The sequence below is a fragment of the Equus caballus genome, chromosome 20, assembly GCF_041296265.1.
Source record: "Equus caballus isolate H_3958 breed thoroughbred chromosome 20, TB-T2T, whole genome shotgun sequence".
NCBI lineage: Eukaryota > Metazoa > Chordata > Mammalia > Perissodactyla > Equidae > Equus > Equus caballus.
In genome coordinates, this window is record NC_091703.1 from 47,227,483 (window position 1) to 47,254,180 (window position 26,698).

Below are 26,698 nucleotides of genomic sequence, written 5' to 3' on the forward strand. Positions count from 1 at the left end.
AGAGTAGTCATTTGGTCTTTAATACTGACATAAAGAATAAATAACTTCCTTCTTGCTTACAAGGAACTCTCATTTCCCGACCAGCATAAAAAGAGAACAAATAAATTAGATATGTGGGGAAAAAAACCCCTGAATTCCAGAATTTTCATTTCCACAAGAGAGACATTTGAAAATATTAACTACATATCACCAGCTGATCTCTGATTTACATGAAAATGCAGTGGCTTTATTTTATATCCAACATGACAGAAAATACCAAATTATTTAGAAAAGAGTTAATACATTTAAACAGGAAAATAATTAAAAATATGAGCTCCTAGTTAACATAAGGCACCCAAAGCAACTTATTCTTATCAACGAAATCAAATGCTGACACGTTTAGAAAAAAAAAAACAATATTTGATGTTTTTAAACCTGCCATAGACAACACGATTGAACAGAATCAAGCTGAGACTTTTATGATGGGAGTAAAAGTTAATAAAAGAAGAAACTGAAAAAATTATTACTCTTTTTATTAAGCGGACCATAAGAAATCTGTCAGGAAAACTATTAGGCATTTTACTTCTTATATTATCATCAAATCTTATTGGAAGTCTAGTAATCTTCTTAACAAAACAGTCTTCAAGGGGAGACTTCAGGGAACAACTTCAGCCCTCAAGGAAAAAAGCTTCAGTAGAACTTGTCCTCTTGAAGCCTATTCCCAACACACGCAGCAACAGAGTAGATTTCTAGAAAAGTTCACTATATTTTAAATGTCTTTTTCAAGTATTTTTAAATCTCTTCTTTCTTATACATTTTATTACCTTTGTCCAGAGGTCTATCAAATGACGCCTGCTTGAATGTTACAGAATTACCCAGCGAGCTAAGACGTTCTGGGGGCTAAGACCATCGCGCACATTGAAGAACGTTACTTTTTCTCTTTACAAACTTAAAGTACGGTAAATCTTTATCAGAGACTTGAACTTGAATGTGTATTTTCCACACGAAGAGAAGATTCTTCTGACCTTTCCTGGGGCTTCTCTGGTCCAACCACTTCTTTTGGTTCACTATTCTCCACAGACCCTTAGCAAAATCTAAATCCTATTCTGAAAATAATACTCTTCACTGACGAGAAGCACAGAACACTCAAAATTAGAAGAGACCTTAGAGATACACAGTAAACTCAATCAGATAGGCATCCATAAGACAATCAGCATTTTTCATCCTCAAGACTCCGCACACTCCCTAAAGAAGAAATTACTTGAATTCTACATCTATTTATAAGCTGTGTGACCCTGGGCAAGTTACTTAATCTTTCTGGTCTTCAGGTTCCAAGCCTACACAATGAAGATAATATAACCTAACTCTCTAGATTTATTGTAAATATTAAGTAAAACGTTTGTTACAAGAGATGCCATTCTGTCAAAGTGCGCATAGATTGAAAGTTTAAAAATAAAATACTTTTATTTTCTTAAGGACATTTGATAAATCAAGTAATCTTTACACCAAGTTTTGGAAAAGAAATATTTTGGTCTTTTAAGACATATATGCTATATTATATATAACTAAACTTCCAGATTAAAAAAAGATTAAATTTTATTACTGAGAGACACCGTTCTAAGTATATCACACACTATTTTCACTCTCTAAAGAGTATCCTGAACATATCGACATTTTCTAATTGTTTCAAGCTTTCATTCTGAATATCAATGATCATACTTTATTAAAAATAAGGGTGATGGTCTCTGCAACCAAAGAACTTTATTAGGAGACTTTAGATATTACAATATACACCTTCTGGAACATACTTTATAAACTGTACTCCTAGACCAACTGGATACCTATAATTTCATGTATTTGTTTTTTAGCAATTACTTTCTCTTGGCTCTGACACTCTAACAACTTCTTGCTGCTTCTCAGTGCCTGCCATGTAACTAACTGCCTTGGTTGTCACCCGTCTGCTGCTTCTACTCCACCCCAAAAAAGGAGAACAGAAATGAACTTTTAGAATAAACATACTCCGAGTAATAAGTGTGATTTCTATAGTATCTATTGCCTTTTACTGCTTACTGTCAAGGGTCTTAGCTGGATTAGAAGTACAAAGTCAGTAATATTTTACTGATAATAAAACATCATTTCCAAAATTGGTCTCAAAACATTCTTTAGGTGTTTTCTTAAGCCTTTTCTAATTGATACATTCATTAATGGAACTTATTTCTCTTTCCATTCACTTTAAAAATTTGAAGTCAATTTTTTTTCCTTTTTTGAGGAAGATTGGCCCTGAGCTAACATCTGCTGCCAATCCTCCTCTTTTTGCTGAGGAAGACTGGTCCTGAGCTAACATCTGTGCCCACCTTCCTCTACTTTATGTGTGGGATGCCTACCACAGCATGGCGTGCCAAGCAGTGCCATGTCCACACCCGGGATCCAAACCAGTGAACCCTGGGCTGCCGAAGCAGAACGTGCAAACTTTGCTGCTGCACCACCGGGCCAGCCCTGAAGTCAATTTTATGAGTGCTTCAAATATAAATACCTTTTGAATTATACACATCAGTCAGAATTTCAGAAGAACTTACTCTAAAGAAGTATCTAAGGATAATTAATACATTCTTAGAAAAATAAAAATGTAATTTATAAATTCGAGATGTAGTAAAATGAGAAACATTTGAAATTATCAGCATAAACAAATTGCTCCCTATCACAATGCAGCAATATAATATCCCTAATAAAACATCAGGATGGATGTAGGTATCTGAGGGATAAAAAACACATTTTAAAAAAGAATTATTATATATTCTTCAAGTGTGTAATAATATATAATACCAGGATCTGAGAAATAAAGGCTTCTAATTATTCCTATATAACAAATAAGGCAATGTCCACCTAGGTTAAAATCTGTAAGTTAAAAAGCTATGTAGAAATAATAGTTATTTTTTTTTCTCATTTCTGTAGAACTTTTTTTTTTTAAAGATTTTATTTTTTTTCCTTTTTCTCCCCAAAGCCCCCAAGTACATAGTTGTATATTCTTCGTTGTGGGTCCTTCTAGTTGTAGCATGTGGGACGCTGCTTCAGCGTGGTTTGATGAGCAGTGCCATGTCCGTGCCCAGGATTCGAACCAACGAAACACTGGGCCGCCTGCAGCGGAGCGCACAGACTTAACCACTCGGCCACGGGGCCAGCCCCTAATAGTTATTTTTTTAAACCTGGAAAATCTCTTATATATGTCCAATAAAATAATATATATAAAATCTTTAGTAGACTGTCTGGCACATAGTAGATATTTCCTAAGTTTTATTTTTTTTCTTTTCTGCATAATCTCCACACTAATCAAGAGTAACAGCAACAGTGAGGAAAGAAGAGAGAGAATTATGAATGAATAAACGACTTCCCGAGGTCCTGGAAAAGGCACTGGAGCACGCGAGTTTGAAACAATCTCTTGGTTCACATGCAGAAGAGAGCACAAAATCTGATGAACGAGAATAGAGTCCTTAGGAGACATTCGCCAAATTAAAGGCATTAGAAGTAAGAACACAGAGAAAGGAGGAAGGGAAGACCCACACCTGCTAATCCAGATGAGAGATTAGACAATCAGTCTTTACACAGATAAGTTTATTCTTGGCTAATTTTCATAAAGATTACTAACATAACTCTGAAAATTGATGCACCCATGAAAACATAATTCAACAGACTGAATGGCTTACTAGTTGCTTAATAGATTCATAATGAAAACCCAATATGATTTTTAAACGGAATGGTAGATAATTATATTATGTGCATAAAACAATGGGACTTTTCTGATATTTAACTTCGAGTGAATAGAGAAATGAAAGTAGCTACACCACCATGAGAAATCATGATAGTTTTTGAACTTTACTCAAAATGGATATTACCAAAAGGATATTACTGACAGCATTATAATATCAATTCAGTCACACAATTTCCAGTTGGTACAAATTTCTATTTTAGTTAAGTGACACAACTCAATCTGAAGCATGAGAATTTTATGAAAGGTCTGCATCTCTCTGGTAAATCTGAAATTCTTGGAAACTATGCATTAGGCATTTCTAAGAAGTTTCAGCCAGAACTGAAACTTTCAGCACAGGTCAGAAATCCAAGCTTAGCATAGGATCCACGTACAGTAGCTAGCAGAGCTTACCCTAAGTTAAATGACAGGATCCTAGCAGACAAGCAGGAAAAAATGAAGAACCCTAAAGAAAAAGCCTTGACACACATGGAAAGGCAGGAAGATACTGTGTTGTACCTGTGCTAAGAAAATCAAGTACCATGAGACATTACTTATAACGTACTACAACTGCAAACACTTTATACCCTGAGGTCCTCTTACCTTGAAGAGTTGAAGAATTGACTAGCAGTGGTATATATCACAGCAGGAAAAAAACAGACGTGCTAAGATTTGGGAAAGGGCTGGAAATTCCTCCCCCGTGGGTCCTCTAGGTTATGCCAGTAGCAAACTAACCAGGGCAATTGGCAGGGAAATGTAGCTAAAGAGGCATTCTACTTAGAATATGCCCATCTTGTGTCACAGATTAAAAACTAAATTTCTGTCAAGTGCAATACAAACTTACCATGTTTTAAAAAGAGGAGATACAACAGTATTTCTTGAGGCATGAGGTGATAATATATGAGAAAAAATAAACTAATTAAATAGAAATTATTAAGAGCAATCAAACAGAAACAAGAGCTGTCCAAAACAACTAGTAAATTTTTGACAGTACATTCATAAGAAAATAAAGTTATAAGTAAAAACGAAGAAAAGTAATCACTTTTCAGTGACATACAATGTTCTATATTTTGAACCACTCTGTATGTGTACATGTATGTGTACATGTGCATGTGTGTTTGTTTTCCACAAAGCAGGTGTGTTTTCAGTCTGTTTATGCTAAATATGTGGTACTTCATTTACTCCACAGTAGGAACAGACAAAATAAGCCAAGAATGTTTTTCCCAGATAGTATTTGTGAACTCCTTTATCCAATTCATGTAAACACAGAGTGTGTTCCGGTTTGCTGAGTTACATATACATGGTTTGACTTAGAACAAAGTCTGAATGTTTAGTTAGCTAGAAGACTGTTTCCATTCTGTGATTCATTAGGTCCCCATGGTACCTCTACTTCCTTTATTTTACGCAATCACAAATTATATTAGTTTGTGCTATTTTGATAACCCTTATAATTGAAGTTCCGCACAGGAAACTTTATTATTATTTTAAAACATACTCATAAACCATTACTGAGGTGGCAAAAGTGACAGCCTCACAGAAGTAGTGACGAAGATTGAACAGTGCCTTGCATGAGGTCCTTCTACTATGGAGATTAAGTAGCAAATTAAAAAGCATTAGAAGTAAGAAGAGGGTGGTGGGAATGGACAACTCAGTGCACGCCAATCCAGATGGGAAATGAAAAGCAGCACTTCACACATCTAAATTTGTTATTAATTTTCATAATTAAGATTATCAGAATAACCCTGAAACATTGGTTCTGATGTGAAAACATGTTACAAAAGATTGAATAGCTTACTAGTTTCCTGGGTAGATTAATACAGTAAATAGTAATACAGTGAAAATCCAATATGATTTTGAAATGGAATAGTAGATAATTATATTCTATGCGTAAAATAAAGAGATTCTTCTGATATTTAACTTTGAATGAATAAAAATATGAAAGCAGCTATATAACTACCAGAAATCATGATAGTTTTTGAACTTGGAAGGATATTATTATTGACAGCATAATAACAGCAACTCAATTACACAATTTCCAATTGGCACAAATCTCTACCTACTTCAAATAGGGGATGTAGCTCAACCCGGAGAGTTGGGGAGATGGAAGCTTAGGATATGAAAAGGTTTGCATTTCCCTGGTAAATTTGAAAGAGCATTTCAATGGATTCTTCATTCCATTTCTAATCTAAATCATGTCATTAAATAGCCCTGTTATCAGGATTAATTATAATAGTAACCATTTACTACTAGCACTACTATAATTTAGAGAAAGAAAACTATGTCCCAGGAACTTCACTAAGTCCTTTATATACATTTTATATCTAATTTTTATGATCCCCTATAACCACTGCAGAAAGTAAATATTAGCATTGTCATCTTACAAAATAAGGACATTAAAACCTTTGAAGACTCTCTCTAGTGACAGTCTCTAATCTGTACTGCACTGAATCACATAAAATCGCCAATATTCAACCATTTGTGATATATAGAAGAGGCAATTTCATTTCGTTCAAACTTATCTAACTTAATTTCTGAAGCGTAATTTAACTTTAAAATCCTTTGATTTTTATATTCTAACTTGTTCTTGAATAAAATAAAAGCTTTTAAACTATATATTTTTATGACAACATATTTTATAATCTTCATGAACAACTCCAGTGAAGAACAGTTAACTACAGCCTAAGCCAGTCACAACCCAGGCACTGGAATAGAGTTGCGTTAGGTGGAGTCACAGAATGGAGGGTAGGCCTGGCTGAAGAGCTGAGTTAGAATCAGGGGTAGGATGAGAGGGCAAAGGTCTCAAATGAGAATAATAGGTCCAAGAAACTGGAGACAAAAGAAAAGACTTAAGGAAAAATTGCCAGATTTAGTGTATTGCCAGTCCTACTATAATATTCCCCAAATGAAACAGTACGTAACTGCTGCCAAAAAGATCCAAAAAATGTCCATCATCATTAGCGCAGTTCAACAAACATCTGTGTTGACTGATTGAACAAGAAAGGCATTTAAAAGAAGAATCAAAGTACACCACATAAGCCTTGCTGAGAGCACAGCCTCCCTGCTTTGAGGCACTGTGTTCGGTTCTGATCTCTGTATGTCAAGAGAGAAGGGCCAGGGATAGTCCACAGGAGAAGGGGAAAATAAAATTCTGAGTGGCCAAGGACAGCATGCAAAATGACATCGGAAAAAAAATGCTTTATGACAAAAGGAGTAGTACAATATACATCAGGTGTCAACCTTGTGGAACTTGCTACCTTATACAGAGTGAAATGATGAAAATATAAACAGATGGAAGACAGATTTTAAAAACTGCTGACTGAAACAAGCAATGGGCTCTTGAGAGTGGGCGTCGATATTTTGAGGTGGATATTTGGTCCAGAGATTAAATTTTGGATTAAATGAATAATTCTTCTGATTGCCAAATTATTATATAAGTATAAATTTGATAATTAAAATTGTGTTTATATCTATAATTTCCCTCTATTATTTCTCTACATCTCTAAAATGAACAAAATGGCATTATGTAATTATCTATCAGTTATTCACATAAACTATTCCAATCTGTTTTTTAATACAAACTCTATATTCCTCCATTTGATTCCCACAATCATTTTTAAGCAGTAAGAGGCATATGCCTAGGAACACACATCTTTGAGAAGCTCAGTGAAGGAGGCCAACTCATACACAAACACTTTAAAATACAGTGGCTCATACCCAGAGCTCCTCCTCAGAGGCAGCGGGATGCTTTTTTTAGAGATACTCACCCGAGAATTTTGACTGAGCAGATATGGAGTAGGGTCTGGTACTTGTGTTTTTAGGGGTTTTTTTTTTTTTTAAAGCCTGGCAGATGGCCCTGGCTCTGATATGAAATTTAAGTAGAGAACTACTGCTAGATGCCTTGGGAGAGATGATATAACACAAGTATAATCAACCGCTCTATGCATCTGACTTGTTTCTGAATGATTTTATTGACTTTAACAATCAAGACCGACCAAAATGGTAAATATACACACGCACACTTTGAGTAATGATGGCATTATTAAAACAATTTAATGGCATCTTAAGGAAGTCTGTGAGAAAATAAACATTCAGAAGTATTAGGGTGTAAAGCTAACAAGGGATTTATTAAGCTAGAGTCAAAGTTTGTACTGTCACTTAACAGTTTCAAGCAATCGTCTCATCTTGTCCACCTGGAAGTTCAGATCATACTTTGGGAATTTTGTTGCCCAGAGCTGGTTACAAATGACCAGTCTAAACTAGTGTTTCTCAGATTTAGTCCTTGGACTACTTGGATTACAAAGATCTTGAGTGCTTATTAAAAATACAGACTCTTCAGCCCCACCCAAACCCTCCTGAAAAAGAGTCCCTTGGAATTGTATGGACAAGGACTCCTTCATATGTTCTGCAAATTCTTAGTCAACTTGACAACCAACGCTGACTAAGGAGAAACCAGATTTTTATAGGCCTCATGATGACTGAAGAGGATTCGTGTAACTGAGGATTGCTGTGCGGCCTCCGGAGACATCAGCTGTGTGCCCATTCTTTCACATGAAAGAGCTTAGAGGAGATGTTAAGAAGAACCAAGGGATACTAGTATTGAACTGCCACATTTTCTGTCCCTTTCAGTTTAGATTAAGATACCGCCTTCAGGTGGGGGAAGAAGAACATGCTAGCTGCTGGAGACCTAGCTCACTGCACCAGTAGTGAAAGGTGCTTTTTGACAGCAGACACAGCACAACGGAGACTGGGATGGTGGAATCTCTCTCCTCTGTTCTAAATAGGCCATAGCAAGAATCCAAATGCTTCCACAAACTTTGTATTACCTTCAATTGATCACTCTTCCATTAACAGAGACAAGTTACAGGGGGGGAAAAAGTAAATTACATAGGAAACATCATCTTTATTATCTTTGTCTATGAATTTCTGTGACGTACATAACCGTTTCCACAGCTTTTGAGGGAAAGTAAAATCTCTTTAAAAATACTATCACTTTCTTCCAAAATTAGGAAGTCTGTTTTCTTGAAAAATTGAAATTGGGAAGGAATATGGGAAATACGGTAACCATATGCTGCATGACTCCATCAATACTGAATATTTTCCTCCTTAAGTAAATGGAGCCAGCCTGGTAAAAACCAGCGTGTATCGTCTACAGGTAGAAGCAGCTACTGAGCTGAGATTTCCAAGCCAAATTCAGGTCTAGGTTGCCAGAGATCCCAATTTCAATGTTTCAAGAGAAGCCAGAAATTCTAAATCTTTATGTAAAAGTGACCTAATTTTTAAATGTTGGCAACTAAATTCATATCTTTAAAAATTTAGTGGAAGTGAAATAAAACATATTTCTTTGCTACATCTACACCCAGGTCAATAGTTTACAACCTCTATTCTGATGCTGACTTTCCTCAAGTCAGTACAATAAATATATGTTGACTCCTATGAAAGATTTAACTTACGTTTTTATATAGACATGTATATACACATACATGAAGAGCTCCAGCCTGGATATGTCTTATCAAAATTCCCATCTCTCTCTGTGTATACTAGCACCACCGGTTATCATAATGTTTTAAAATTAATTTCTATGTGTCTATATCCATGAGAAAATTGTAAATTCCTCAAGGGCAGAGATAATTTCTTATTCACCTTTATACCACTGTAACCAGAGTTATGTCAGTGTCACTCAATAAAGGTTTACTGAATGAATGAATAAATAAAATGAATACATGAAACAAAGAATACTCAATGATCTATTAAAGTAGGAAATAGTTTGAAACAGTACATGGCACTCTAGGAATTAAATGATGGCCTCATTTACACTTTTGTCTTCAGGGCATTGTTAAAAATGGAACGTCCATGTGCAAAGGACACTTGAGAACCACCTAGCTATCATTTTAGATTGTGTGGCTAAAGATTTAGTCACATCGGGATTCCCACATACTGGAACAAACCAATTACAGTAAATATATGGAGAATATTTTAAGATACTATGTCTAGTGGATCTGAAAAGACATTTCAGCATTGGGAACTCCTCAGCTTTCTGAACAGCAAGACTACAGCCTCATCTCTATAACAGCCTCATCTCTATAACAGCCTCATCTCTATAGCAGCCTCATCTCTGTAGCAGCCTCGTCTCTGTAGCAGCCTCATCTCTGTAGCAGCCTCGTCTCTGTAGCAGCCTCATCTCTGTGGCAGCCTCATCTCTGTAGCAGCCTCATCTCTGTGGCAGCCTCAACTCTGTAACAGCCTCATCTCCGTAACAGCCTCATCTCTATAGCAGCCTCATCTTTGTAGCAGCCTCATCTCTGTAGCAGCCTCATCTCTGTAGGAGCCTCGTCTCTACAGCAGCCTCATTTCTGTAGCAGCCTCATCTCTGTAGCAGCCTCAACTCTGTAACAGCCTCATCTCCATAACAGCCTCATCTCTATAGCAGCCTCATCTCCATAGCAGCCTCATCTCTATAGCAGCCCTGTGCACGTCTGAGCTGCAACCAGATATCACCAAGCGACACCATAACACAACACGGATGTTACAAACAATAAATAAAAATAGTTTCAAAAACTATCAAAAGACTTATCTGACACACAGGTTAAAACTAAGAGAACCAGATGAATAAGCTTTAAGAATATCAGGAGACTACCATCAAAGGTAACCAAACAAGCAAGTTCTGTTTAATTGAGAAGCTTAAATCTGGAATTAATAAACTACTTCACTTTGTTGCAAATGAATCCCTACTTGGAAGGAATGTACTTTTACTTTCTATCAATATTAGAAATAGCAATTCCTACGTAACATTATGGAACAAATATGCTATGATAAAAATGTACTATTATTCTGATGCACTAATATTGAATCACTTTGATACAAATATCAAATCATTATGTTGAACTCCTGAAACCTATATCATGTTATACGCCAAGTATATCTCAATTAAAAAGATTTTTTTTTAATGAAAACAAATTGGATTCATTGACTCAGGTGATCCAACAATGTTTAGAAAAACGATTAAAATCAAATATCTAAGGGGTTAAGATGGAGTAAGCACACTCCACACTGCTCCTCCCATTGAAAGCAATGAAAACCCCGGAGAGAACGCATGCAGCAACCATCTGAGGATTCTGAACAGTAAATGGTAGCAGGTGGACTTGAGAAGGAAATCAGAACTCAAAATACAAGAATCTGGCAGTGAGCGTCATAGTTTTTATTTTCCAACAGTACCTCCTACCCTAAACACAAAAGCAGTATGAATCTGGGTATGCTTACCAGGCACACACAAAAAGAGCTGTGGAATGGAAGAAAATATTTGTGAACCATATCTGATAAGGGGTTAATATCCAAAATACACAGGAGTATCATAAAACTCTACAGCAAAAACTTAAAATAACCCCCACCCCCCAAAACTGCACAGAAAGAGAGTCAGGAGGCCTCAATTCTGGTTCTAACCCCAGCACTTAATAAGCTTGTGACTCTGGCCAAGTTGTCTCTCTATACTTGGCCATTCAAATTGGAAATAATAATTTCCTCTCTGTTTTCCTCACTGAGATTTAACAAAAGATAAACATGAAAGTGTTGGTAAACTGAACAAAATGGAAAAGGACTCAAACAGTTTTCCAACAAAGATACACAAATGGCCAAGAAATACATGGAAAGATGCTCAACATCATGTATCATCAGAGAAATGCAAATCAAAATCACAAAGAGACATCACCTCACACCTGTTAGAATGGCTATTATAAAAAATACATGAGGGGCTGGCCCAGTGGCGTAGCGGTTAAGTTCACAATCTCTGCTTCATTGGTTCAGGAGTTGCAGGTTCAGATCCCAGGTGCAGATCTACACGCTGCTCATTAAGCCATGCTGTGACTTAACGGTGTCCCACATAAAAAGTAGAGGAAGACTGGCACAGATATTAGCTCAGGGTCAATGTTTCTCAAGCAAAAATGGGAAGATTGGCAACAGAAGTTAGCTCAGGGCCAATCTTCCTCACCAGGAAAAAAAAAAAAAGCGCTAACAGATTTCAGCAAGGATATGGAGAAAAGAGAACCCTTGCACACCTTTGGTAGAAATGTAAATTGATACAGTCACTACAGAAAACAGTATGGAGGGTTCTCAAAAAAATTAAAAGTAGAAATACCATATGATCCATCAATCATATCCAAAAGAAATGAAATTGGTATCTTGAAGCATTATCTATACAACCAGGTACACTGAAGCTTTACTTACAATAGCCAAGGCATAGAAACAACCTAAGTATCGATCACGGATGAATGGAAAAAGAAAATGTGGTATATATAAATAATGGAATATTATGCAGCCACAAAAAGGAATGATTCCTGCCAGTTGCAACAACATAGATAAACTTTGAGAGCATCGTGCTAAATGAAGTAAGTCAGACAGAGAAAGACATACAGTGTATCATCTCATTACTTGTAGATCTAAAAAAAAGTGAACTCACAGAAACAGAGAGTAGACTGGTGGTTGCCAGAGGCTGAGGGGTGGGAGAAATGAGAGAATGTGGTCAAAGGGTGTAAACTTCTAATTATACGATGAATCAGTTCTAATGATGTAATGTACAGCATGGTGAATATAGTTAACAATACTGTACTGTACACTTGAAAGTTGCTAAAACTGTAGATACTAAATGTTTTCATAACACACACACAAAAACATTGACTATGAGAGGTAATGGTTGCGTTAACTAACCTTATTGTGGTAATCATTTCACAATAGCATATATTATAACATACTTATAACAAATATAAATCATCTCATTGTTATATGTACACAATGTTATATGTCAATAATATTTCAATAAACATGGAGAAAAATTAAAGGAAAAAAGTGTTCTTAGGTAAATGGATAGAGAAATACAAAACAGAGCATAAAACACACACACACACACACACAAATCATAATGGCTACATTATTTTACATTCAATGGTAAAAAGAAACAAACTTTTCAAAACATTTCTGAATTGCTCTTTCTTTCATCTGAAGAACTCACTCTGATACATGCCTTGATATGGCAAAAAGAAAAAATAGCAAAGCCTTCCTCTAGCAAGGTCTCTCATTCAACTTTACACTTAGTGACGTCTGGACAGGGTCAATCTCACAAAGAGAAATCAAAACTATTATCAAAATATTACATGAGGAAGGAGGGGTGAGCATACTTTGTAATAAGAGGCTCTTTCATTAACAGTAAAGACATAAGCTATTTCCTGTTTATACATTGTAACGGTCATCAGCAAGATATAGATATAGATACAGATATAGATAAAAATATAGAAGTTTCAATTTCTATATTTAAAGTGGAAGAACAATATAAAAATGTGTATCCATAATTCAAAAAGCAGTATTACAACCCAATAAGATACATTTTCAAGTAGTATAATAGAAAATATTAAGAATAAAATGAAAAATATACTACATTGACTAAATAGCAGAGTAAAGATTAACAGAAGAATCAGTGAACTTAAAGACAAATCAATAGAAACTACCAAAGCCAAACAAAACAACAAAAAACCAGAAGGGGAAAAAGTTTGAAGAAAATTTAGAGGCCCTCAGAGATCTGTGAAACAAAACAAATAGTCCAACACACATATAATTGAAATCCTAGAATGAAAGACATGGGAAAAAATAATGGCTGAAAACTTCTGCAAATTGGTGGAAAAACAGTCTACGGATGCAACAAGATCAACAAACTTGCAAGCGAGACAATCATGAAGAAAATGAGTCCTAGACACATCAAACTGCTGAGGCCCATTGACAGAGAGAACAATCTTGAAATTAGCCAGAGAAAGACAACATGTTATATACAGGGTAACAAGATAGCAGCAGCTTACCTGTCATCAGAAACTAAAGTATGCTGGAAAGTACCGGAGTGGGACACTCGGACAGCTAAAAGGAAAAGACTATAACTAGAATTCCACATATAAAAAAGATAAATCTCAAGAACAAAGGTGACAAAGAGATATGTTCAGATCAAAGAAACTTAAGAGAATTCATCACTGGCACATCTGTGCTACCAAAAACGTTAGAGGTCTTCAGGTTGAAGGAAATGATTGAAATGCCAACTCAGATCTCTAAGAAAGAATGATGAGCATGAAAAATGGTAAATATGTGGGTGAATGTGAAAGATGACACAAACTTACTTTATTTTTTTAAAAGACATATGGTTCTCTAGAGGAAAAGCTACAACACTGTGAAGTGTAGATAACAGCACGTATAGAGTTAATACATATGATAGCAATAGCACTAACTAGTAAATATCTGATGCTTTTGTAAGAAGGGAGGACACATACAAACACAGAAACAAAGGAAAGAAGGCCATGTGAACACGGAGTCAGAGAAAAATAACTGCCAACTGAGAATTCTATATCCAGTACTTCAAAATGCTGTGTCATTTCCTTCCGGTCTCCATGTTTTCTAATGAAAATTCTCCTGTCTTTCAAATCATTGCTCCCTTATGGTAATAAATCTAGGTGCTTTCAAGATTTATTTTATATCTTTAGTATTCAGCAGTCTGAACATTCATTTCTTTGGGTTTAACTTGTTTGGAGTTTTCTCAGCTTCTTGAATCTGTAGATTTATGTATTTCAGTAAATGTCAGATGTTTTCATTACTATAGAGAAAGCCCATTTGCAATAACAATGTAGAAGATTAAATAGGAATAAATCTAACAAGAAATATGTAAAGCCTATAGAAGAAAAATGTTAAAACACTCATGAAAGATATAAAAATAGTCTTGAAAAAATGTAAAGATAACCCCTATTCTTAGACTGATTCAACATTCTTAAGATGTAGTTCTAAACTAATTTATAAATTCATGCAATTTCAATACAAATACCAACAAGCTATTTTACAGAACTATAAAATCTAATAATAACACTCTTACAGAAAAATAAACATACAAGAATAGGAATACACTAAGAAAGAAAAATTACAAGGGGAGTCTAGCAGTAACAATGTTTAAAATATACCACAAACCCTATATACTTAAAACTGTCAAACTAGTACATGCATAGACAAATAAAACATTGGTATAGAATATCAAATCAGAAATAGATCTCAATACATATGCTAAGTTAGTATATGACAAAGGAGGCATCTCAAATCATTAGGGAAAATATGGACTTTTTAATAAATGGTGATGGTGTAACTGGATAATCATTTGGAAAAAATAAAATTAGATCCATATCTCACACAATAATAAGGAAAACTACAAATCGACTAGAGATCTAAATGTTAAAAAATGAAACCATACAAGTACTTAGAAGGCCACTTGGATGAATTACTCTTTAAACTAGGTATAAGGAAAGTCTAACTATGAGTCAAAATCCAAAGGCAACAAAAGATGGCTGCACTTGACTATGTTAAAATAAAAATACTCACATGCTCAAAAAAGGCCACAAAAACAAAGTCAAAAGATAACTGACACACTGGAAAAATATATTTGTGTCATATACCACAAAGGACTGATATTCCACTAATATATGTGGAATATAAGACCAAGAACCTGACATAAAGATGGGGAAAGGACATGAAAGAGTTCCTAACGGCCAACGTTGGAACTACTTGAGCAATAAAAATAAATAATATTACTACATAATGATCCTAAGAATAAAATTTAAATACATATTAGTCAATATGTATATAAATTAAAAACTGCATAAGTAATTGGTGGTAAAAGACAGCTATTCCTTTCAGAAGAATTGCAATTAAAAAAACATAAAACAAAAGAAGGAAATAGAAAACCACTATTAGGCAAATAGCACAGTAATAACTGTCTCAGACAAGATCCGCTGATGAATGTTAAAATTAACAGGCAAAGATTCTTAAAGAAAGAGAATATGTGCACAGTCACAATATATCTCCCCTAAGATATTTGCTAACAATAAAATGAAAAAAACCCAGTAACTTCATTACACTGGAAAAACTCAGCATATATCACCTTAATCAAGTTAGGGTTATGACCACAAATAAGACATCAAGAACCTGAACCTGTTGATATGATACACAAAGAAGGATCCATTCCTTCTGTGGTATTCTGGCCAAAAACGTATAGCCACATTCTAAACATAAGAAAACATCAAACCAACTGAAAAAGAAGGGCATTCTACAAAATAACCATCTAGTACTTTTCAAAAATGACAAGGTCAGGAAGGCAAGCAAAGACTGAGGAACTGTCATAGATAGGAGAGGACTATAAAGACATGATGACTAACTACAACGCGTTATCCTGGACTGGCTCCTGAAACAGAAAAGGGACATTAATGGGAAAACTGATAAAATTCAAAGAAGGTTGCTAATTTTATTAATAGTATTGTACCAATGTTATTTCCTGGTTTTGATCATTGTACTATGATTACGTAAGATGTTAACAGAGGAAGCTGAAGGGTATCTGGGAATTCTCTGTACTATTTGTGCAACTCTTCTCTAAGTCAAAAATTCAAAATAAAAAACTTCTTTTTCTTTTTGAGGAAGATTAGCCCCGAGCTAACATCCGCTGCCAATCCTCCTCTTTTTGCTGAGGAAGACTAGCCCCGAGCTAACATACATGCCCATCTTCCTCTACTTTTTATATGCGGAACGTTAGCACTTAACCACTGCCACCGGGCTGGCCCCCAAAATAAAAAAGTTTTAAAAGAGTTCTGGAAAAGCTATACTGATATGGTGATAGAAAATAGATCGATGTTGCCAGAGGTTAGGGGGTGGCTGAAAGAAGTGATTATAAAGGGACACAAGGGAACTTTTTTGGATGATAGAAATGTTCTATATCATAACTGTGTGGGTAGGCACATGACAATATTCAGTTGTCAAACCTCAATGAATTATGCACTTAAACTGGTGAAATTTTGTTATATGTAAATTATACCTCAATAAGGCTGACAAAAAAAATTCTAAATGTACATATAATCTTTAAAAAAAAGTGTTGAGTTGCAATCCCAATATAAGCAGAATGCAGAGGAAAGGTACCAAATAACACATATGCTCTTACCAGATTGATTAACTGAGTGTGTACCACATCTTCTATCAAAACTGCTGTCTCATGAAGAGGCCTCCTAGCATCACCTAAAGAAAACCTGCAAAAGAAAAAATCAAACACAACAATATTAAAGACTGTAAAGCTAAGAAACGGAAAAAGTCAAAGATACTTATTAAAATAATCTACTTAATAAACTACAAATTGTTCTCTCAAATAACAGAGAGAATGGACAATTTTCTATGGACATCTCTCCTATATAAGTTGCAACTTCCAAAGAAAAGTGAAGTGTTATCTATGCTATTTCTTGATTTGTACTCATTTTTAAGGGCATTTACTGTTTCAAAATGCAACATATTAACAACCGCTTCATAATATTGGCAACCAAAAAACGATGTTACCACATCCAAATTGCCAACACAGTAACATAATAATAGCCTTACAGAAAATTATAAAAACATGTAATGTAACTAAAACGAAAGTTGCTAGGAAAAATTTAGGTAAATGCCGCAAGTTATAATTTCTAATTATATACAAGCATATTATCAAGAATGGATTACAAAACTGATTCTAAAAGTCTTCTCAATTTTCATATGGTGAACCAGATGTGCAGAGAATCCTTTCCTGGTAAAGAACATTTGAAAATGCACAACAATATATTAAAAACATATTTAAAGCATGCTTTAACTAGCAGTAGAGAAGAAAAACAGAAGTCAGACAAGATGAGTAAATACAGTTCTACAAGATAAGAGAGTGCTGGATCAAAATTTATTCTGAAGGCATCTACTTATTCATAGCAGGCTATAGCCTGGATTTCAACTAGCATAGTATTCAAAGTATATGAAAGAATGCTGTGACCACAAGCAAGGGAGGTCAGTTCAAGGAACCTAATATGAAGTTGAAAAACTAACACTAAGATGGTGACACTTGCAGAGTGTGAACTAGCAAAACACCTGTTCCACAGAAGGCACTCTGCCTATCTCACCCAAGGCTACAAGTGGGGAAGAAAAACACATGGTACCGGCATGAAGATAGACAAATAGACAAATGGAATAGAATAGAAAGCCTAGAAATAAACCCCTATATATATATATATATATATATGGTCAACTGATTTTTGATAAGGATAGAAAGAACACCCAATTTGGAAAGCACAGTCTTTTCAACAATTGATGCAGGGAAAAACAAGCTATCCACATGCAAAAGAATGAAGCTGGACTCCTACCTTGCATCATATATAAAAATAAATTCAAAACAGATCAAAGGCCTAAATTGAAGAGCTAAACCTATAAAATTCTTATAATAAAACAGAGAGGGAAATCTTCACGACCTTTGATTTGTCAATACTTTCTTAAGTATGACACTAAAAGTGCAGGCAGAAAAAGAAAATAAATAAATTGGACTTCATCAAAATTAAAACCTTTTATACATCAAAGGACACTAGTAAACAAGAGTGAAAAAGACAACTCATAAAATGGAAAAAAAAATTTGAAAATCATATCAGATAAATAACCAGAATATATAAAGAACTCCTGTAACACAACAAGAAACTAACAACCCAACTGAAAAATGGGCAATAGACTTGAATAGATATTTCTCCAATGATGATATACAAATGGCCAATAGGAAATAAAAAGATGTTCAGTATCATTAGTCACTAGGGAAATGCAAATCAAAACCACATGGAGATATCACTTTGCACCCACAAGAATGGCTATTACCAACAAAATGGAAAATGGTAAGTAGTGGCTAGGATGTGGAGAAACTGGAAATGTTGTACTTTGCTGGGTGGAATGCAAAATAGTGCAGCCACTGTGGAAAACAATTGAGTGGTTCCTGAAAATGTTAAACATGGAATTAGTACATGAACCAGCAACTGCACTCCTAGGTATATACTGAAAATAACTGAAAACAGGGATTCAAACAGACTTGTACACCAGACTTGTTCACAGATGCATTATCCACAATTGCCAAAAGGTAGAAACAACTGAAGTGTCCATCAACAGAAGAACAGATAAACAAATGTGGTGTGTGTGTGTGTGTGTATATATATATAAAGAAATATCATTCAGTCATAAAAAAGGAAAGAAGTTCTGATACATGCTACTACACGAATGAACTTTAAAAATACCATGCTAAGTAAAATAAGCCAGACACAAAGGACAATATTGTATGAAGCCACCTACATGAGGTATCCGGAATGGATAAATTCAGAGAGACAGAAAGGAAAATAGAGGACACCGGGGCATCGAAGAGTTTTTGCTTACTGTGTAGAGAGTTTCTGACTGGGATGATGAAAACTTCAGGAATATGGATAGTTATGAGGGTTGCACAACACTGTGAATGTACAATTAATGCCACTGTTAATACCACTGGCACTGTTAATGCCAGAGAATTGTTCACTTAAGAACAGTTAAAATGGTAAATTTTACATTATGTGTATTTTACCACAATAATAAAAATGGATGAATAAAACTAATTTAGGAGCAGACTAAATTCAGTTAAAAAGATAATTAGCATTCAGGACAGGAGATCTGAGGAAATTACCCATAATGCAACATGACTAATAAGAGAATATCATGATAATATTATGCCAAAAATATTGATACTGTGGTGAAATGGGTAAATTTCTTGAAAAATATAAATGCCCAAAACTGACCCAAGAAGAAACAAAAACCCTGAATAGTTCTATAAATTTTAAAGGAATTGAATCAGCAGTAAACAAAATAACCTTACCTCATCTGTAATATTCTACCAAACATGCAAAGAACAGGTTATTCTAATTTTACACAACTACTACAGGGAAGAGAAAAAGAGAGACACTCAACTCATTTATTTAGGCTAGTATAACCTTGGTATCAAAACTAGAAAAGGACTGTAAAACAAAGGAAATTTACAGATAAATTTTACTCATGTACATAAACAGAAAAAACATAAATAAGACAAAAGAGAACAAAAGGTGGAGTAAAAGGGAATTCACTCTCTCTCCTACCCTGCACCTGCGGCCTCATGGGGAGCTCCCTATGATCAATTAACAGAAGAGAAGAGTCAAGCCTGGTTTACATATGGTTCTGCGTGATAGGCAGGTACCACCCAAAAGTGAATAGCTGCATTACTATAGTCCCCTTCTGGAATATCCCTTAAGGACAGTGGTGAAGGAAAATCCTCCCAGTGGACTGGACTTTTAGCAGTGCACCTAGTTGTTCACTTTATTTGAAAGGAGAAATGATCAGGTGTGCAATTAGATACTGATTCTCAGGCTATAGCCAATGGTTGGTTGAATGACAAGGGACATAGAAAGAACATGATTTGAAAATTGAGAAAGGAATCTGGGGGAGAGGTAGGTGGACATATCTGTCTGAAGGGCAAAAAGCATGAAGATATCTGTGTCCCATGTGAATGCTCACGGGTGACCTTAGCAAAGGAGGATTTTAATCAAATGGATACCATCAGCTTTTTTCCCCCGATTACACTATCATCGCCCAATGGGTTCATGAACAAAGTGGCCATGGTGGGAGGGATGGAGGATATGCAGGGCTCAACAACATGGACTGCCACTCACGAGGCCATCATTGTTATGGACATGGCTGAGTGCCTACCTATCAGCAGCAGAGATCAACAATGAGTCCCTGATATGGCACCATTCCCCAGGGTGATCAGCCAGCTTTGGCAACAGGTTGATTACATTAGACAATTACCATCATGGAAGCAGAAGTGTATTGTTCTTACTGGAAGCCTTACTCTAGATATGGATTTGCTGTCCCTGCATGCAATGCTTCTGCCAAACCTACCATCTGTGGACTTACAGAATGTCTGTCTACTTTCTGTCACGGCATTCCACACAGCAGTGTTTCTGATCAAGAAACTCACTTTACAAAAACAGAAGTGATTCACTGGGCCCGTGGCTCATGGAATTCACTGGTCTTAACGTGTTCCCCACCATCATGAAGCAGCTGGTTTGATAGAATGGTGGAACAGCCTTTTGAAGACTCAATTGTGCCAGCTAGGTGACAATATCTTGTAGAGTGAGGCAAAGTTCTCCAGAACACTTCATATCCTATGAATCAGCATCCAGTACACAGTGCTGTTTCCCCCACAGATAAGATTCATGGGTCCACGAATCAAAGGGTGGAATGGGAGTGGCACAAGTCATTATTACCCCTAAAGACTCACTTGCAAAACTTTTGCTTCCTGGTCCCAAGATCTTATGATCTGCTGGTCTTGAGGTCTTAAACCAAGAGGGATGAATGCTTTCACATTTATTCCATTAACACAACAACTATTCCACTGAAATGGAACTTAACACTGGCTGCTTAGTCAATTTGGATTCCTCATGCTTCTGAATCAACAAGCAAAGAGGAAGTTACTGTGTAGGCTGGAGGGATTGGTCCTGACTACCAAGTGGGAACTGGACTGGTACTCCACAGTGTAGACAAGGAAGAGTATGTCTGGAAAATAGGAGATCCCTTAAGGCATCTCTTAGTATGACCATGCCGTGTGATTAAGGTCAACAGAAAACTACAATAACCCAATTGAAGAAGCACTACTAATGACCCAGATACTTCAGGAATGAAGGTTTGGTGAAGAACCAGGGAAAGAACCACAACCAGTTGAGATGCTTGCTGAAGGCAAAGGGAATACAGAATGGGTAGTAGAAAAAGGTAGTTATTAACAGCAGCCATGACCACATAACCAGTTACAAAAACAAGGATTGCAATTGTCATGAGTACTTTCTCCTTATTCTGTTACAAGTATGTTCGTGGGGGGAGGGGATGGGTGAGTGTTACACAAATACCGTGATTTCCTTCCCTCTCTTGTTCCCTTATCATACAACATAAGATGTATAGGATTTATATAATATTTAACTAAGTATTATTCATTTTACATAACAGTATTTAAGTTAGGGATATCAAGAAGTATGAACATCACCCAAGGACTAAACCTCATTTTCTGGGGAAGAGATTAGTGCATTTTCAGATGCATGTTGGATAACTGTATACGTTAGGCAGAATTATGACCTTGTTATTGTCTTTATTTGGAGATTAAATATAGTTTAAGGAGATGTATATGGGAGGCACGTTGACATGGGGTGATGGTTAATTTTATGTCCCAACTTGACTGGGTCATGGGGTGCCCAAATATTTGGTTGGGCATTAATTTGGGTATGTCGGGGAAGGTATTTCTGAATGAGATTAACACCTGAATTGGCAGATTGAGTAAGGAAGATTGCCTTCTCCTGAGTGGGTGGGCCTCATCTAATCTGTTGAAGACCTGAATAAAACAAAAGGCAGCGTAAGGAAGAATTCACCCTCTCTGCCCATCATCAAATTGGTACAGCAGTCTTCTACTGCCTTTAAACTTGGACTGGGACTTACACCATCAGCACAATGGCTCCTTGGCCTTTCATACTGTATTTTTACTCTCTTCCCTGCCATGCTTTATGTTTTTGATTTAATAATTACGTCCCTTTTTTTTAAAGACTGGCACCTGAGCTAATATATGTTGCCAATCTTCCTCTTTTGGCTTGAGAAAGATTAGCCCTGAGCTAACACCTGTGCCAGTCTTCCTCTATTTTGTATGTGGGATGCCGCTACAGCATGGCTTGATGAGTGGTGTATAGGTCCACACCGGGATCCAAACCCGTGAACCGCAGGCTGCCAAAGCAGAGTGTGCGAACTTAACCACTGTGTCACCAGGCCAGCCCCCAGAATCATTCATTGAAGAGACTGTCTTTCTCCATTGAGTATTCTCGGTTCCTTTGTCAAATGTTAGTTGACCCTATATGTTTGGCTGCAGGCTACAGCTTTTAAGATATACAAATAGACATCTTTCAGGGAAAGACTGGGAGATATGCATTTCTGTCTGCTACCTCTGAACTGAGCCCTGGGGAGACAGCCAGGGCGAGTCCTTGCAAACCTGTTAAGAACTTTCTTTGCTATAGTCTTGTGGGTCTAGTGGATGAATCTCCAGTGACTGTGAGAGCCAGATGCTTAGGGAGCCTGTCTCTCAGGTGGAAGTCTTAAAAGTTGGGGCACCGGATATGGAGTCCAAACCCCTTGCTCCTCAGAGAGAAGCTGGGAGTTGGGAGTTCCTTCCTTATTCTATGTCACTGTGCCGGGTGGGGTTTATGGAGAGAGTGTGTCTCAGCCTTTTCTACCTACATCAAAGTTGTTTGTTTTGTCATCTGACCGATGTGTAGAAGTCACTCAGCTAGTTTCTGGATTCCATTTAGAGGGAATTTTTCCATGAATAGCTGTAGATCTGGGGTGCCCGCAGAAGGAGGTAAGTTCAGAAGTTTCCTATGTCACCACCTTGGACTGGAACCCTGGAATTCTCAGGCTTTCATACTGGGAATGGAACTTACACCACTGGCTCTCCTGGATCTCAGGCCTTTGGATTCAACTAGAACCCACATCACTAGCCTCTCCTGCTCCTCAGGTATTTGGACTTGGACTGGAACCACACCATTGGCACACCTAGGCCCTCAGTTTACCAAGTGCAGATCTTAGTACTTCTCAGCTTCCATAATTGTGTGAGCCAATTTCTTACAGTGAATCTCTTGCATATACACACACATTCATCCTATTGATTCTGTTTCCCTGGAGAATCCTGACTAATACACCCAGGAAAGCAAGAACAGAACATACATCTATTAATATAATTAACTACTTAAAATATGAAAAGAGAAAAACTATATGATCATCTCAACAGATATAGGAAAATCACTCAACAACCATTCATGACAAAGATTTTGGCAAACTACGATTAAAAGGGATTTTCTTTAATCTGATAAAGGGAATCTACTAAAAACCTTATAGGAAACAACATAGTCAGAAGCATTGACACCTTTTGAAATTCAGACCAGTGTAAGGATTCCCACTATCACCACTGCTAGTCAATAGAATACCCAAGATTACAGTAAGAACACTAAGGCAAGAAAAAGTTAAACCATACAAGTATTGGAAAAGAAAAAACTAATCTGTTTTTATTCACATATAATCTGAGCACCTACACAGAAAACCAAAAATAATTGGGATATAAATTATTTGCATTAATTAAAGATGTTAGCAAGTTTTTCAACTGTAAGATCAATCTACAACTATCATCATCAACACAAAGACAGAGCGAACTCATAGAAACAGACAGCAGGGTGGTGGCTACCAGGGCTGGGGGTGTGGAAATGTTGCTCCTTAAAGGGTAGAAACTTCAACTTATAAGATGAACAAGCCCCGGGGATGTAATGTACAGCATGGTGATCATACTTAATAATACTGTATGGTACACTTGAAAGCTGCTAAGAGTAAAGCTTAAATGTTTTCACCAGAAAAAAGAAATAGTAATTATGTGACATGATACAGGTGTTACCTAAAGCTATACTGGTAATCATTTTGCAATAAATAAATGTATCAAATCAACATGTTGTACTCCTTAAACTTACACAATATTATATGTCAATTATATCTTAATAAACCTGGAGGAAAAAGACACACAAAGGCAGAAAATGCAATTAAAAAGAAATATAAATTGGTTCTAAACTTGACATGAAAGAAGCAAGAGCCAAGAATAGTCAAGACACTTTTGAGGTACAAGGTGGGAGGATATTTCCTGTAAGACTTATTATAAAACTGTAGTAACTGAGATGGTGTGTTATTGGTGCAAAGACACACAAATAAACCAACAGAACCGAAAGAGAATAAAAAGCCCACATTAGAGAGTAAACTCCACAATGGCAAAAATCTTGTTATGTTTACTGATATATTCAGTACTTAATTCTTTGGATTGCCATAACAGTTTCCCTTCCATTATCTCAAGTTACCTGAAATCTCCCTATAGAAAAAGTACAAAGTTAGCAAAGTGAACTAATTGACTCAAAGATAAAACAATGGATTCAATTCACATCTCTAGTGAAAAGAGTATTTTAAAAATACTTCTTATATTAATAAAATGTACATATAGGTATCAAGTTTTACCTCAAGCTTTTATGAGAAAGTTATAACTTTCCTACTAAAAACAGTCTTCCTTAGCATAAACATGTAAAGTGTCTAAAACCCGCGAAAGACATATAACTAGGGGTGAAATTAGATGAGTATGTTATTTTAATTTTCAGGGTTGTTACTACTTCAGCTTTAATGCCACAGTTTTTCTCGCAGTACTTCTGTCACTTTTTTTCCCACAGAAAGCAAGACACTGCCCTGGTGGTTTTTGGAAAATCGAAATGAAAACCACTATACCTAGCCACAGTCACTTTTTGCTTTGCAATGTATATAATATTTTTAAGTCACTTAAAGACAAAACCAAAGTGATTGATATTTACACAAATATTTTGATTTTCTTTTTTCTGTTAAAGACCTACCTTACCACTCACTGATGCCTTGAGTGACTTGTCCCTGGTCTAATCCCAACCAGCAGAGTCTCATACTCAATTCTTTCACCTACTGCTTAGATGCCTGCAACCACACCAGCACTGCCAGACCAGCCTCCCCTAAAGGTCTTTCAGGAAACTTTCCTGAAAAGTCTGTCCCTCCCCTGGTCTCCCGCAGTAGCTTCGTTGCTATAACACTGGAGCCTCCGTTTTAGGAAGGACTGTAACTTTCATAACTATGGTCACAACAAGCAGTAAGTCCGGAGCAACCCTGCTGGACTCCACTTTATAGTGGTCGTGGCAGAGTCACTTATATCCTCCCTTCTTACCCAAACAAGTTTAGTTTTACTCAGTCTCAGGATCAAATGTCTCAGTGAGCACCAGGGCAGCTAACTCTGCAATTCCCTTGTCAAGTGCGTGACAAAACATGAAATAGGCAAGACTATTCATGAGGCGAAGTTACACACCTTGTTCTGTACACATAGATACAGGAGGATGTATGCTCAACAAAACCATGGGATACTGTTCCAAAAAGCCTGCAGAACTCACAACTAAGCCTGCCTTTCAGTACTTTTTTTTAAAGATTCTATTTTTCCCTTTTTCTCCCCAAAGCCCCCTGGCACATAGTTGTATATTTTAGTTGTGTGTCCTTCTAGCTGTGGCATGCGGGACGCCCCCTCAGCATGGCTTGATGAGGGGTGCCATGTCTGCGCCCAGGATCCGAACCAGCAAAACCCTGGGCCACCGAAGCGGAGCGCATGAACTTAACCACTCAGCCACGGGGCCGGCCCCCAACCTTTCAGTATTTTTATGTGTTAGGTGTATGCTCAACACAGTCTAAAACTGGGGGATATCCTTTAAATAGACATCTATTAAAGTAAAAAATTTAAGAGAAAGTGCAGAATAAAATAGAAAAAAAGAACTAGTTACAGAGATATTTCCGAAACACAGAAAACAAATTTTTAAAAATATACACTGAACATTACCGTAGTCACTATGTGTTCTCAAAAAACAACAAAACCCTACTTCAGTAGTTTTTTTAAAAAATGGAAGGAAGGAAGGTGATGGACATTTGTTATGTTACTCTACGTTGAGGCCCTATTTGACATCTTTGGTTAGTAATTTATGCCAAGGTGCTTCCAAAGCACTGTGATGAACTTTAATGTCTCTGTAACTTCTAAAGCATATTCATTTACCAAAATCTTTTGCTAACCTCCAGATCCTATGTAAATATATATATACATATATATATATGTGTGTGTGTGTGTGTATATATATATATATATATATGACGATGATGTATCCATAGAATCACGCTCCTTACATCCACTTGTCCCTAACTGTGAAAGGCAATCAACCCTAAATTCTTTTAAAGGCTTTAACAGTAAGAAAAACAAACTTTTTGAGCAAGCACATACAATATGTATGTATTTATCTCTTTTAAAGTTATACAAATATATATATTAGTACAAAAGCACAGTATAAAACAAACACAAAAGAGAAATTTCAACAGACGTAAAAATACAACAAATGGTATTTTAAAAATAAGTATCATTTACTGACATGAGAAAATTATTTTTCTCTGATTAAAATATATATTGTTACCAACGTGGCCAGTTTGCTTGGGGCTAAGGGATTT

The 26,698-nt window shown here is 36.2% G+C and overlaps 1 protein-coding gene across 18 annotated transcripts in view; it reads right to left on the reverse strand.

Annotated features, from left to right (window-relative positions):
• SUPT3H (SPT3 homolog, SAGA and STAGA complex component) overlaps positions 1-26,698 on the reverse strand; it is a 465,972-nt gene that overhangs the window by 212,955 nt on the left and 226,319 nt on the right. For all 18 annotated transcript variants that reach the window (XM_070244677.1, XM_023624265.2, XM_070244676.1 and 15 more), the window contains one exon: positions 16,713-16,797. In XM_070244677.1, the coding sequence (XP_070100778.1) occupies positions 16,713-16,797 (85 nt within the window). The remainder of the gene's footprint in view (positions 1-16,712; positions 16,798-26,698) is intronic.